Source organism: Peromyscus leucopus, chromosome 20 (genome assembly GCF_004664715.2).
Source record: "Peromyscus leucopus breed LL Stock chromosome 20, UCI_PerLeu_2.1, whole genome shotgun sequence".
NCBI lineage: Eukaryota > Metazoa > Chordata > Mammalia > Rodentia > Cricetidae > Peromyscus > Peromyscus leucopus.
The window spans coordinates 2928684-2944253 of record NC_051080.1 but is presented as its reverse complement, the minus strand read 5'-3'; the positions used below and the strand labels follow the sequence as shown (position 1 = coordinate 2944253).

Sequence of the window (15570 nt, the reverse complement as noted above, 5' to 3'; positions counted from 1 at the left end):
AGGAGACACACCATAACTGGGCTTAAGAGAGCATCAGGCCAAGTCTGTCTAATTGTTAAAAATTGAGCAGCCTCCCTCCAGCTGCCCGAACAACCACCGTCCATTCTAGTTTTTTCAGTTCCCATTGCGTTCAGTGTCTGAAGGAACATCTTCAAGCTTGGTGGCTTGTGTTTTGAGGTTTCAGGCAAATTACTGCGGACTATAAGAATTCCAAGTTGAGAAACACTAGTCTGAGAATTTTGACTCATTTTATTATTCACTTAGAGACCAAGACAGGATCTTTCCAAGTGTGCATGGCAGTTGAGGAAGAAGAGCAAACTCCATAGATTCATTCATGATTGGCAGGGGCATGGGAACAAGAGAACGATCTGTCCAGAGCGGCAGTTCCTGATTGCTCATTGCAGTGGCCTGGCATAGGGTTCGGCCAGCGTGGAGACTCAGACGACATTGTCAGACTGGCCTTCGCTGTGCTTGGAATCCCTGTGGAAGCCATGATTGGATAGAAGGCCACTGGGGCACTTGCCCCTTAAAAACTGACCTTGTCTTTCCCCATTCTGCCCCCACATGCTCTACTTTCCACTAGCGTCCCTCGGGCTGGAGGCGGCTGTGGCTGCAGTTGTGGCCGTGTGGCACGGCTCTGTTGGTAGGCCCGACTCTTCCCGTAGCCTGTACCCGTCCTACCACCCGAGCCCAGACACCCTCCTGTCCTGTGCTGTGTCCTGACCCCTTTAGTTGAAGCTAATGAGCTAGAACTGACTAGTGTGAGGAGACTGGAGACATTAACTGACTTTAACCATGGACGCTGCTGTGTTTACTGCCTGCTACATTAAATGAGTCATCATTCCTGTTTCCCACACTTAAAATTGGCAAGCTCTGACGTTGATTTAATCCAAAGATCTCATTGATTTTGAACCAGTGAAACAGACTCTTGCCTATCTAAAGGTTTAGATACTGTAGTGAGAGTTCTAGAACCCTGTTCTTAAGGAGGAAAGTCTCTCTGCCCTTCCTCACACCATCCCATTGAAAACTCACTTAGCCGTGTGCAGTAGACTCCACCACATCCCCAGCTAGCAGAGCCGTAAGCTCTGGGGATGCTTCGGGGCTGGGTGAGATGTAGGCCTGCACTAAAGCTGAGGGAGGAGAGAAGACCCTGGGGAGGCGGGAGGGGTGGTAGTGATGGTGGGTGGAAGGGCTGATTCCCTGGAGAGAACTGGCCGCACACTCACGGCCTCTCCAGCATCATCCAGCCGGAGCCGTCAGTGTCTGCCATCACCTCTTTGGTTCAGCTGGAAGTGCAGAGGCCGTGGGGACTCTTTGCTGCCTAGCCAAAAATTGCTGAGAGTTGTCGAGTCGAGCTGAGGGAAACCCCTACCAGAAACTTGTTGGTCCATCAAAGTCTCCGTCGTGACGAACTTAACAGGCGCACTTTGAAGACGGTTTCCAGTATTCCTAGGACCGAGACGTGTGGGTAACCCCTCTAAAAGTATCCAGAAGCAGTGTAGGAGAAACTCCATAAACCTTCAAACACTTCACTACTTTATCTGAGCTCATTCCCCCAACAAACACTTTACCTTGGAGGCCTGTGGGGCCTGGCCATGACAGCAAAAACATCAGGTACAGTGTGTAAATCTGTTGTTCTGTCACTAGGGAAGCTGAGGCAGGAAGATCCATTGAACCCCGTGAGGCAACATAATGAGACCCTGACTCAAAATAATACGAACTAAAAAACTATCAAGCCTCCCCATTGAGTCAAGATCTTCTCCACTTCCCACACTCATTGTACCCTCTGTGGAGCTGATCACCCAAGGCTCGCCCCAGCCCCAGGACATAGATGAGGGGTAGGGTACAGGTGACCTGTGGGGATCTTTTGGCCGCCGGGAGGGTGGAGAACCCCTTGATCTCTGGTAGGACCTGGAGCCTCGTGCTGTGTAGTGTGGTAATTATGTCCTCTCTCAAATGTGAACAGTCAGGGCTTCTTCCACAGTCGAGCCGCCGAGCTGCAGACATTTGGAGAAGGGAGGAGATAAAAAAGGAACGGAACCAGATTTCCAAATATGTACTATAAGAATTTATGGAAATAAGAGAACCTTTTCATTTTCTTTTTTGGGGAGGCAAACTAAATTTACCTTGGGAAAGGAGGGAGTTCTGAGAGAAAGAAGCCGAGGCAGATTCTCTTCACAGACTTCTTTTCCCACGCAAACTCCCACGTGCCTCTCACTGGGGCCCTTCCATCCGAAAACCAAGGCAACCATTTTCTTAGCAACCAGGGAGCCAGTCAGATACCCACCCTACCTAAAATAAAGCCATCACCCTGAGCCACAGCCAGCTGGCTGGAGAAAGGACAGGCGGGATGGCTGACAGCAGCCACCCTGTTCTTGGGGAAACATTGGAAATTTTTGTTTATTTTGTTTATATTCGTTTATTTGATTGTTGGTGGATTTCGTATTTAAAATTGGGGGCTTATTATGCAGCCCTAGCTAGCCCAGGGCTTGTTATTTATCCCAGGCTGGCCTCAGATTTGTGGTGATCATCCTGCATTAGTTTCCTGAGTGCTAGGCTTACAAGGGTGCCCAGCTCCAGGGAGAACTTTATTTTTATTCCATCAGTGTAACTGGGGTTGGGGTCCTGCAGACCTTGGTCTTGAGATGTCCGTCTGTCTGGTTTCCACCACCTTGGTCTTAAGATATCTGTCTGTCTGGTTTCTACTGCCTTGGTCTTGAGATGTCCAACTGTCTGGTTTCTATTACCTTGGTCTTGAGATGTCCATCTGGCTGGTTTCCACCACCTTGGTCTTGAGATGTCCATCTGGCTGGTTTCCACCACCTTGGTCTTAAGATGTGGGTCTGGCTGGTTTGAAGTTAGGCTTTGTGAAGAACACCTTCGCTGCATGAGGAACTTGAGTTTTGTGATCCTAACTGTTCTGTTTCCTGTAATTTGAGGAGAATTTTGTCACCTAAGCCTTGTCCCTGGGTTGATGTGGCTACAAGCTGAGCGGCTCTCAGCCTTTGCCACCCAGTCATCTTTTTTGGCCTCCTAAATAATCTGAGAGACCATGTAGTCAGTGTCTTTTCAGTGCTGAGAGTCTCCCAGGTCTGGGGGACCTCCTGAAGGAGGCATCCATGTGTGGGTGTGTCTGGGGAGGTCACTTGGGAAGGAGGCATCCATGTGTGGGTGTGTCTGGGGAGGTCACTTGGGAAGGAGGCATCCATGTGTGGGTGTGTCTGGGGAGGTCACCTGGGAAGGAAAGCGTCCATGTGTCAGTGTGTCTGGGGAGGTCACCCGGGAAGGAGGGCGTCCATGTGTCCGTGTGTCTGGGGAGGTCACTTGGGAAGGAGGCGTCCATGTGTCCGTGTGTCTGGGGAGGTCACCCGGGAAGGAGGGCGTCCATGTGTCCGTGTGTCTGGGGAGGTCACCCGGGAAGGAGGGCGTCCCTTGGGCTGATCCCAAGCTCCTGCTCACACTTCAGCCAGAGTAGTTCTTGGCTTACCTCCGTTACGTATGGGCCACATGAGGTGTTTGAAAAACTAGATTCTTTTAAGAGAGGGCGCAAGACAAAGTAAGGGAAGGGGAAAGAAGGCCAGTGCAGTGGGGATGGAGAGAGAGGCTGCAGGAAGAGAAGGAAAGCGTGAACGCAGGAAAGAGCGAGAGATGAGCCAGGAAGAGAGTGACATGAGTTTGGTGCTCCCCGTGTGGTGCTCAGCTGTGACCTGCAGCCTCCTGAAGGTGGGACGCCGGTCCGTCCTCTGAACATGGTGGATACAGGTGTGCTGGCGTCCTCCGCGCTGCGGGCTGCACCCTTCTGGCTTCTCGGCAGCGCTGCCTTTTGTGCTGGTGGAGACAGCATTTCTGCCAGACACTCTGCAGAGCGCTCGCTGTCTGCTGGGGGGTGCTGAGGCGCTTCACAGATAGCTTAGCGTGTTTAATTGGTTCTGTGTGTGTTGCGCGTACGTGTGTGTGTGTGTGTTAGTATAGGCGTGTGCAGATACACATGTGTGCACATGCGCATGGAGACCAGAGGTCGGGAGGCTGGGCCGGCACCAGTGAGCTCCAGGGATCTGCCCGTCTCGGTCTCGCCAGCACTGGGGCTCCACACATGCACTGCTGTGCTGGGTGCTGACATGAGTCCTGGGGTCCGAACTCAGGTTCTCATGTTTGTGCGGTGAGCATTTTACTGACGGCCATCGCTCCCAGCCCCCAACTTGGTTAATTCTCACCCAAATAATTAATTAATTAATTTTAATTAATTAATAATTTAATTAATTATTAATTTTAATTAATTTAATTATTAATTAATTAAAATTGAAATTTTAAAAACGGCTTCTTTTTCATGGTCCCACAATTATCAGCAAGTGTCTGGCCTAGTACTTGAGCCCAGGTGTTCCTAGCCTCAGTGTTTATACTTTTGATGGCGGCTCTGATAAAAATGTAATGGCACACTGTAGAACAGAGCGCCTTCTGTAACCAAGGATTTGTGCCGGGCTCTGCACTCGCTGCCTGACGTACACCATCTCTCCCCTCTAACCACACGTGTGGAACCTCGTTAGATGAGAGCAGAGCAGCTCACTTCCTGCTCAGACCTACGAAGTCGCTGCTGAGCCCTGGAGGTCAGTCACCTCGCTTTAGGTCGTCCCGTTCACGAGTGCCGACGCCAGCTGAACTGGGGGGTCAGACTCCAGGGGCCAAGCTCCTGACCACTGTGACCTGTCCTGTGCCTAGCGCACTGAGACGTATGTGTAGATCGATGCTGTAGGGAGGGGGCCTGCCTTTCTCCCTATAGTGAAGGAGACCTGAGGATCCACAGGCAAGTCCCGCTAGTCCCAGCATGAGCAGTGACAGCCACCTGCCCAGAGGAGTATGTGTGCCCTGTTTTCTCTCTACACCATTGGTCCTCAGCCTTCCTAATTCTGCGACCCTTTAACACAGTTCCTCATGCTGTGGTGACCCCAACCATAACATTGTTTTTATTGCTACTTCATAACTGCAATTTTGCTACTGTTGTGAATCCTAATGTAAATATCTGTGTTTTCTGATGGTCTTAGGTGACCCCTGTGAAAGGGTCGTTTGACAACCCCCACCCCCACCCCAAGGGGTATTGACCCACAGGTTGAAAAACTCTCTCCCTCTCTCTCTCTCAAGTGTGTGTGCGCGTGCCCGTGCGTGTGCGTGTGCGTGTGCGTGTGCGTGTGCGTGTGTGTGTGTGTGTGTGTGTGTGTGTGTATGTACTGAGAGCTCTCTTTGTTCTTTGTGCATTCCAGAGCTGGAAGAGTCTCAGAGAAAATGCCCGCCATGCTGGTATAAGTTTGCCAACACTTTCCTCATCTGGGAGTGTCACCCCTACTGGATCAAACTGAAAGAGATTGTGAACTTGATCGTCATGGACCCTTTTGTGGACTTGGCCATCACCATCTGCATCGTTCTGAACACACTGTTTATGGCAATGGAGCATCACCCCATGACACCACAGTTCGAGCACGTCTTGGCCGTAGGAAACCTGGTAAGACGGAGCAGGGTCTCCCGATGGAATGACTCCAGCGTGGTTTTGCTGTGGGCCTCCTTTTCCTTACTTGGGACATTGGAGTTCGGTTAACCAGAAAGGGATGGTTAGATGGGGGTGAGTGCACCCCTGTCGTGGCGTCGTCCGCGCTGTGGGCTGCACCCTCAGCTGTGGCTTCTCTGCAGAGCTCTGAGGCCGTCACTTAGAGCTGTTGGCAGGAACCAACCTCAGTGACAGAGTGGGAGACAAAGACAGTGGGTGGTTTATCAGCCTGAGCCAAGGATTTCTGGATTGTTTGTGGGGGTTTTTTGCCCCCTCTCGTTCTGTTTCTCATGTTGATCCCTGTATTGCTCAAAAAAAATCCACTTCCCCTTGTACCTTAGATAACGGCCCCTAAAATGGGGGGGGGGGGTAGTGCATAAAGCACCCCACACCACTTGCACTGTGGAATCTCACCTCCCACGTGGGGTTATTTATGAGAAACTCTCAATTCCAAACTGCCTTCCCCTCCAATCCAGCTTCTGGGCCATCATCCAGTTTCTGCCATTAGCTGGATCTCCGCCAAATTTCCTGTAATGTTAAGTCATATGTTTATTATATTATTTAGAAGGTAAAATATGCAGCTTTAAAACATTAAGAAGTTATCATTTCGGATGATCTGTTTTCCTGGTACAAAGATAAGATGTTGTTGAGTTCTGATAGTAAAAGATTAGTTGGAAGTAATCCTCCAGGTCATCACGACCCCACCCTTACTTAGGAGCTGCCCCATCCAGCTCCATGCTTAACTTCGGGGTGATGGCTGCCCGGTGTTCCCTGCACTCATGTTCGCCTGCTTGCACAAGCTCACATACACATTCCCACACACGTGGGATCTCCACCTTCAGCCCTCACACACTGTTATTTTAATACATTTTTAGTTCCCATCCTGAAAATACGCTTTTACCCAGAGCAGGCCTCATCTCTTCTCCTCTTCATCTTCCTCCTCTTCTTCCTCTTCTTCCTCTTCCTCCTCTTCCTTCTATTTTTTTTTTTTTTTTACTTTTACTCGTTGCAGATTACATGCCCGTTTTCCAGAACTCCCTCAGTCTGTGTCTGACCTGCAATCTCACCGAGCCGGGCAGCTTGGTACAGTACCCGTGTTGGGCTGCCCGGTGCTCATGGCCTCCACCCAGTCCAGCTTCCGGTTGTCTCCTCATTTCGGTTCCGTCCTCACTGGATCACGGCTTAGGTGGTGTGTGAGGCTTCTCTGCACAGTTACCCTTTTCCATTTGTGATTAGTACACTTGTGAGGGAAACATTGTGAGTTATCTGAGTTTCCTGGTCATTGGCTTTTGGCTCGTCCCTCCATATCAGAGTGTACTCCTACTCCTCATCATTTTATCCACTCTATTATCGTGTGGTACTGTCATTTACTTCTATGTTCACCCTGTCCCTGATTGGCTATTGGGAAGCCTTCAACCTGGTTTCAGTGTCCTTTTGATATATTTTAGTTTCTTCCTTGCTTTCTGGTACCACAGAAATAACCCAGGATAATTTTGCATTTTTTCTGTGCCAGAATTGAATAGGACATTCTCAAGAAGCCCTGGTCATCTCAGTGAATGTAGTATTTTGAAGTCAAGACTGGCATCCGGGTGTGCATATTAGAGCAACATGCAACCTGCTTGATAGAATGAACTCATTGTACCCAGTGACAGCCACAGAGGACTCTGCCACTTCCGGTCTAGTCTAGCACCACGGCGATCTTTCCGTTTCCTTCCTTTCTACCTTTGCAACCCCTCTGACTATAAGAAGCCAGGTAGCAGTGCCCGTGATAGACTTAGGTGATCATAAACCCAGCGTTGCCTCCCAGGACGTAGACACCCAGGTCCAGTTCCAGTACCCTCTGCTGGGTGCCTTCAGCACACACAGGTGGTGCCTGCCCCCTTCAGCACCTAGACCGCTGCTCTCCATAGGGAGAGTCCTTCATCCTTCCAAGACTGACAGCCCGCACAGGCCACCTACACGCCTTGATTTTGTGTGCCCTACTTGACTCTTGAAGAACCATGCGAGCCTGCCTGGACATACTTCTCACCCCACCACAGGCTTTCCCTGGAATGGGAGTTCTCTTCAGCCTGCTTAGACTGGGGCTCCTCACACCATGCCACCTGTCTGTGTGACACTCCCACGTGCTCACTTCCGCCCGGCTCACACCACACCACATCCTCACTTCCTTTCTCCTCAGATGGGGCCTCTTCTGTGAGGCCCTGTCCTCACCATACACCGGCCGTTGCTGCGGGGCGCTCTCCCTGCTCCCGCGTCCTCCTCACTGAGACGCTTTTAACCCTGCTCACCTTCTCACTCTCTGCCCCGCTTCACCGTCCGGCTCGGTGTGGATGCCTTCCCATCCCACTGGGACCCCGGTGCCAGCGCAGTGTAGCTACCCCAGGCAGATCTCAGCCCACCTCGAGAGGCCCTCACGGGACTGGTCCTCCATAGTGGAAGGGAGCCACTCCCTGGCTCTGATGGCCGATGCTGTTCGTCTGCATGACCGCGTCACCTTCTTGAGAACTGGCTTCTGCTGCTGGGAAGCACCTCTGCCGAGGTCCCTGCTGCCCTGCTTTGCCCCAGCAGCTGGCCTCAGCCCCCCTCCCTGGATTACTATGGTATCAAGCCTCTTGTCGCATAAAAAGTTCTCTGTAACAATGTGATAATCAGTAAGGGTCATACATGGTGACCCGCCTAAGGTATTGTCCTTGTCGCAGGCCTCTGTCCTGTAATTGACATTCTTTCAGCATCTCCTAAGGCCTGTGGGGTAGGGACAGCACCAGGAGATAATACAAGGTGTTCTGTCGGGCAGCAGAAATGGGGGAGAAGGAAGTGGTTCCTGCGCACCGTACTGCAGAGTGAGCGGAGGCACCAGAGTGTCCAACAGTGAGGAAATTCTTGGGGAATGCTCCATCCAGTAGAGCTGTGACAGGCAATAATGGATTGGGAAGAGGGTATGGCAGCAGAATGGAGTCGTGACAGCTGGGAAGATTAGATATTGCAACATCTGCACGAAAAGTCTCAGAAAGAGATCATGTAAAATGGTGGCTATATGCAAAGTGGGGATACTGTGGACTTTTCCTGGTTTTATACACTTTAGGCAACATCTGATTGCTTTTATCACTTAAGCTGCAGCATATGATTAGGTTTGGTAAGATACAACAGCAAATCATAAACAATAGGTGTATTGGGAACCTAAACACTAGAAGAGTTTTTTGTTTTTTTTTTTTTAACAAGTGTTATGTTCTTTTAATTGATACATAGTTGTGTGTGTTTACAGGGTGCAGCTGTCATTTTAATACATATACACATTGTACAATGATCAGTTCAGGGCAGGTTACAAATCTGACACCTGCAACATTTATCTTTCTTTGTAATAACTTCCAGAGTCCTCTCTAGCTACTTTGAAATGTAGATAAATTATTGCTGAGTGTAATTACTTGCCCATACAGTTAGATCACCAGATGCTTGCTGACCTTTAAACGGGGGGGTAGCCTGTGTCCTGTTCCTACGCTTAGCTTATTTCCTAACCACACGCTACACAGTCCAAACTGAGTGGCTCTGGTGACGGAGTCGGAAATTTCATTCAGACAAAAAGAGACTGTCCCTTATCAATCGGGGGTGCTCACAGGCTGTCCAGGTGCTGGTGGCCGGCAGTGTCGAGGCCAAGGCTGGCTTTGGATTCTTGGGCATGTCGTACTCAAGAGATGATAAGGTGTGTTCTTTTCCGTGCTCCCTCCTTACGCCTCCCTCTCCTTCTTCAGGTATTCACTGGGATTTTCACGGCCGAAATGTTTCTGAAGCTCATAGCCATGGATCCCTATTATTATTTCCAAGAAGGCTGGAACATTTTTGACGGATTCATTGTCTCCCTCAGTTTAATGGAGCTGGGTCTCGCAGACGTGGAAGGGCTGTCCGTGCTCCGGTCTTTCCGACTGGTATTTCAGATCTCTCCAGTTCCTTTGCACATTTCCTGTCTTACAGCTAACTACTAGAAATCACTTTGTATAGCTAACGTAGGCTCTCCCCTGAAGTGTCCTCTGCCCCATCCCCTGAAGTGTCCTCTGTCCCTCCCCTGAAGTGTCCTCTGTTCCTCCCCTGAAGTGTCCTCTGCCCCTCCCCTGAAGTGTCCTCTGCCCCGTCCCCTGAAGTGTCCTCTGCCCCTCCCCCTGAAGTGTCCTCTGCCCCTCCTCCTGAAGTGTCCTCTGTCCCGTCCCCTGAAGTGTCCTCTGTCCCGTCCCCTGAAGTGTCCTCTGCCCCTCCCCCTGAAGTGTCCTCTGCCCCTCCCCCTGAAGTGTCCTCTGCCCCTCCCCCTGAAGTGTCCTCTGCCCCAGTGCAGCGGCCACTTAGTTGACTTCTCCACTAAAATCTTGAAAACTTTTCTGCTATATATAACAAGGTGTAAACATTGGGTTTTGAAATCAATAAGCTAAAGAAATTAAGTTTTAGAGGTTCCTCAGGAAATACGGTTAATTCAGAAGAGGAAGGAGCCCTGGGACCGTCTGAGATCATTTGGCTGGCTGTTGTATTGTTTCTGTATCAGCCCGAAGTGCAGAGAACCTACGTGTTCAAAAATGGTTTCTTCATTTCTTCTGTATGGTGACATCTTTCAGAAATTAAAAAGAAAATAGTGTTTTATTAAATTATATTGAAATTATGGTTGAACATTGGCTTAATTTTCCATGTTATCAGTGATTAATGTCACTTTTATTAACGTATCTGTATAAGGAAATGTTTAAATTGCTAAACGATTCTGAAGAAGTTAGTGAGATCTGCAGAGAGCAACCGTAAACACAGGTGTGAGTAGCACCCTGGAGAATCTGAGTGGCCTTGGGCTTTCTCTGTTCCTGTCTTGAGTCAGGACAGTACCTAGCACAGTTCTCACTGAGACAGTCAACTTATCAAAGAGCTGGACTGGAGTGGCGCTCACAGGATGGAGATGGCACCCATGTCACCTTGCTGAAATGACCGCTTAGGACCCAGCCCACAGCTGGTTTAATTGTTTTGAGATTTATTTTTTTATTTTCCCTTTATGTGTATGGGTCGGTTACCTGCGTGTCTGCGCACTGCATGCAGTGCCTGAGGAGACCAGAGGGGGCACTAGATCCCTTTGAACTAGAGTCTCAGGTGTTTGTGAGCCACCGTGTGGGGGCTGGGAATTGACCTTGGGTCCTCTGGGGGGAGAGCCGTCAGTATTCTCAACCTCTGAGCCACTCTCCAGCCCCCGCATAGTTGACTTTTTAAAAAGTAGTCTTATCTCAATTAGGAGAGAAAGGGCTGGGTGGTAGAAAAAGCCTGAAGACTAATATTTTGAATAAATTAGAAGCCAGGCAGGGAAAGCAATGTGAGTAGTCCCGAGTGGCACGTGGGTGAATCCCAAGCTTTCAGATAAGACCCCCAGTTCCGGATGGCACAAATGACTGCTGTTGACATCTACAAAATGTCTGTGTATTGTAAGAAGTGACATCGAACACTGATCATTATCCCCTTGGCCAACACACCATGGTTTCCTGCAACATAATTCTCAGCCTGTTTGCCAGGACCTTGTAATTACTACAGAGTGTAAACACTTATGATTGACAGGCACCACCACAACTTACGTTTTCTGAATTAGTAACAGCGGTTGCCCCTTCCACAGATGTCTGCGAATGTGCTCTGCCTCTACTCGGGAGTTGTAATTCCCCCCAATTATTTTGAACATCTCACCCTCTTCTATCAGCCACTGGCTAGTTGTTGGCAAGCCAAAGGAAATCCTCAGGATTCTCTAATGCTTGGTTTTTAGGAAACAGATGTGTTGTTCACTGTCCCTGCGGTTCCCCACAGATTGCATGCTCTTTGCTGGTTTCTCTCTGAGAAATGAGGAATCCAATCAGGAAGCACTGACTCAGAACAGCATAGAGATCCAGAGGCAGGTCCTTGGGTCCCAGCCTTAAACTTTTCATTTAATTTATGAAAATAACCAATTTTCTTTTATAAATAACTCAATTTAATCTTTTAGTCCGAGACACGATTAGAAAGTTCTGAAGATTTCCTAAGGGTGATAAATAAATTTGAGCCAACCTTCCCAATTTTACATGTTTTTATTTCAGCGATGTCGTGAGACAATGGTTTACCATTTCTTTCTTTTTTTTTTTTTTTTTTTTTTTTTTCCCTTAGCTCCGAGTCTTCAAATTGGCCAAGTCCTGGCCCACCCTGAACATGCTGATCAAGATCATTGGGAACTCCGTTGGGGCCCTGGGCAACCTGACCCTGGTGCTAGCCATCATCGTCTTCATCTTTGCCGTGGTGGGGATGCAGCTCTTTGGGAAGAGCTACAAGGAGTGCGTCTGCAAGATCAACCAGGACTGTGAGCTGCCGCGCTGGCACATGCACGACTTCTTCCACTCCTTCCTCATCGTCTTCCGCGTGCTGTGTGGGGAGTGGATTGAGACCATGTGGGACTGCATGGAGGTGGCCGGCCAGGCCATGTGCCTCATCGTCTTCATGATGGTCATGGTCATCGGCAACTTGGTGGTTAGTACCAGTTCCGACCTGTTTTCTTTGCCCCAGGCCACTGGGCTTCCCTACCACCTTCCTTCTCTGTTGAAGTCTTCCTTGGCCCAGGTCTGCTTCAGGTGTTTATTATTGGAGTGCCTACTGAGTCATGATACCACCGTAACCTGATGGCCCGTGGTCATGACTGAAAGAAGGAAACAGAGCAAGGTTAAGTGACCCCCACACCCTTCTCCAAGGTCACGTAGCTGTTCAGGGTTTTTGTCTGTCTGTCTGTCCTTCCAACTACACAGTTTCCTTTTTTAGAAAAGTCGGCATTTGCCCACCTTGGCACTGTTGAAGTCTCAGGCTGCGTACTTTGCTGTGGGCCTGTCGCACTGTTGAACTTATCAGGGTCCCGGTCTCTACCCACTGGCTGCCAGCAGCGCCTCCCAATGTCAGTGACAAAGAACTGTCCACAGACGTTGCCCCACGGTCACCGGGTGACTTGTGCACGCGGCAGTTGGAAAACCGGTCACACATCCCTATCAACTCAGGCGACAGTTTTTCTCCCTTTTCTTCCGTCAGAAGATGGCCTGCAGTGGGCACATTGCCAGCCCCGGCTCTCCCGTGATAAAAATAGTCATGGAGATGCGTCTGCAGCCCCTGACATCCCCCACCCAGCACCTTTCTCTGCGCCCTGGCCCCCCAGCGCTTGCCTTGCTTCCTTCTTTGTTTCTTCACGCAGTTAGTTCTGTAGCTGCAGCTCTCGTCACAGTGTCTCTGGGCTGCGTCTTTGCAGTTTACCTAGTACTGCTGGAAGCGTGACCTAAAAGCTGCCTGTGTCGTGAGCACACAGGTTTATTCATTTAAAGGCAAAGGGGTAATATATTGAGGGCATGTACGTACAAATCTAAACGTATAAGGAGCTGAGGAAGGGGCAGAGACCTTCTCTTAAAACCAGCAGAAATCCCCATCTGGGGACGTGCACATTTAAAATACCAGGTGGGAATTCTGGACACAGCATGCTGGCAGAGTGCTGGCCTCGCATGCGCAAGGCCATGTATTCACCCTTAGCACATATAAATAAACAAAATAAACTACAATAGGAACCAAACAGAAAGTCTGTGGTCAGTGTGGCATTGTTGGCTTCCGATCTGTAACCCCGAGTAGAACGGATAACTTCTAATTCCACCGTTGCTCTTTCTTCTGATGCCACTGGTGTAGGTGCTGAACCTATTTCTGGCCTTGCTTCTGAGCTCCTTCAGTGCAGACAACCTGGCAGCCACCGATGATGATGGAGAGATGAACAACCTGCAGATCTCTGTCATCCGAATCAAGAAGGGCGTGGCTTGGACCAAAGTCAAAGTGCACGCCTTCATGCAGGCTCACTTCAAGCAGCGGGAGGCAGATGAGGTCAAACCTCTAGACGAACTATACGAAAAGAAGGCCAACTGCATCGCCAACCACACCGGCGTGGACATCCACCGCAATGGCGACTTCCAGAAGAATGGCAACGGTACAACGAGCGGCATCGGGAGCAGTGTGGAGAAGTACATCATTGACGAGGACCATATGTCCTTCATCAACAACCCAAACTTGACCGTTCGGGTGCCCATTGCTGTGGGCGAATCTGATTTCGAGAACCTCAACACCGAGGATGTTAGCAGCGAGTCAGACCCTGAAGGCAGCAAAGATGTAAGGTCCCAACGGAGAAAACTACCCCATCGTGTGTGTGTGTGTGTGTGTGTGTGTGTGTGTGTCTCAGCCGTGGGCTTGTTGGAGAGGCTCTGCAGTGGGCACAGCCAGCCCCGTGCCCGAGTCATGGCTTCCTGGGCTAATCCTGAGTTAGTTGCATGGCTTCTGGAGCACCTGGGTCCAAGGCCGGAGTGAACCCTGTAGTTTGTCCCTGCTCTTAGTCCACTCGCCCGTAGCCAGAGACCCCCACGGGGCTGTGGCCAGTGCCTGTCTGTACGTGACCCCTAGCGGGTGGTGTGGCTCAAGGGCGTGTGTTCCCGGGCGGCTGCTTGACCACCCTTTTCTTTTGTGTCTAGAAACTGGATGATACCAGCTCCTCAGAGGGAAGCACCATCGATATCAAGCCAGAAGTAGAAGAAGTCCCTGTGGAGCAGCCTGAGGAATACTTGGATCCAGACGCCTGCTTCACAGAGGGTGAAAAGGGGGCAGGAGCAGGCTGGCATGAACCCGCGGGCTGTTCAGCTACATCTGTGCAGGGCTTGGGGGCATTAGAGCTGGCCACCATTTTGAGGAAGTTTTGTGTCCTTTCCCTTACTCGGTTCCTGTTTGTCTGGCCTGCCTTCTCTTGGCACCCGCCCCCAGAATTCCGCTGGGAAGGTCTCTGCTGGACCATGTGCCGCCTCCTGCCCACCCGCCTCCCCCACCCTCCTCCTGCCCACCTTCTCCTGCCCCTCCTCTCCTCCTCCTGCCCCTCCTCCTCCTGCCCCTCCTCCTCCTGCCCACCCTCCTCCTGCCCACCCGCCTCCTGCCCCTCCTCCTCCTGCCCACCCTCCTCCTGCCCACCCTCCTCCTGCCCACCCTCCTCCTGCCCACCCTCCTCCTGCCCCTCCACGCTTCCCTGTAGGGATCCTCCTGATTCCAGGGGTCTTGCCCTGTCACTTTCCAGCGTGGCCTCCGCTGCCCTGCTGCATGAGCTGCCCTCCGTGCTGGGTAGTGGGAGCCCGGGAAGGGACAAGTCACACCGCAGGAGGGCGGGTCCCGTCTGACCTGACTCTCCGGTTGGCGCCAGGTTGTGTCCAGCGGTTCAAGTGCTGCCAGGTCAACATTGAGGAAGGTCTAGGCAAGTCCTGGTGGATCCTTCGGAAAACCTGCTTCCTCATCGTGGAGCACAATTGGTTCGAGACCTTCATCATCTTCATGATCCTGCTCAGCAGCGGAGCCCTGGTGGGTTTCGGGGAGGAATGGCGGCGGGCAGGGGAAGGGCACAAAAACGCAGTGGGGGGAGGCTGGGTGTGGTTCCTGCCCGGGGTCTCTGAAAGGGCGGATTGGCTGGGTCCTAACGGGTCTGCTGAAGTGACCCCTGCTGAAGCCTCAGGTGCTCTTTTCGTGGGGACAAGACATCCCTGTCACTGCCTGTTCCGTCCCACCCTAGACGGCCCCCTGAAGGGAGCACCCCTCTCAACACCCAGACTGCCCATTCTTCATTTCTGTTGCCCAAGGTGGGGGGGATGTCGTCCTCCACCCACTCCCTTGAAAACCCGTGACAGTAGCGCATGCTCAGAGATGCTGTGCCCAAAGTGCTCGGCGGCGGCAGGCAGCCGGCAGGACCCAGCAGATTCCCCCTCGTGGTGCTTATCACCTTGGCACTTGCTCGCGTGTCTCCCGGGCTTGCCACAGAGGCCCCTTGAACAGGGACTGCTGTGAGGGAGCCGGCTGCTGGCTCAGTGGATCTGAGGACCGGGAGCGAGAGATGCTGTGCATGTCCCTTTTCATTTGGGAAAATACAGGGTTTTGTCTTAGGTGTTTAAGACTTTATTTGTGGAGAAACGCCACAGCATGTATGTGGCGGCCAGAGGACAACACACAAGAGTGAGTTCTCTCCC

The 15570-nt window shown here is 51.1% G+C and overlaps 1 protein-coding gene across 8 annotated transcripts in view; it reads left to right on the top strand.

Annotated features, from left to right (window-relative positions):
- The window catches only part of Scn8a (sodium voltage-gated channel alpha subunit 8), a 184150-nt gene that overhangs the window by 131700 nt on the left and 36880 nt on the right, over positions 1–15570 (top strand). For all 8 annotated transcript variants that reach the window (XM_037197355.1, XM_028874539.2, XM_028874541.2 and 5 more), the window contains exons 14-19: positions 5256–5494; positions 9283–9456; positions 11675–12031; positions 13217–13687; positions 14044–14161; positions 14757–14911. In XM_037197355.1, the coding sequence (XP_037053250.1) occupies positions 5256–5494; positions 9283–9456; positions 11675–12031; positions 13217–13687; positions 14044–14161; positions 14757–14911 (1514 nt within the window). The remainder of the gene's footprint in view (positions 1–5255; positions 5495–9282; positions 9457–11674; positions 12032–13216; positions 13688–14043; positions 14162–14756; positions 14912–15570) is intronic.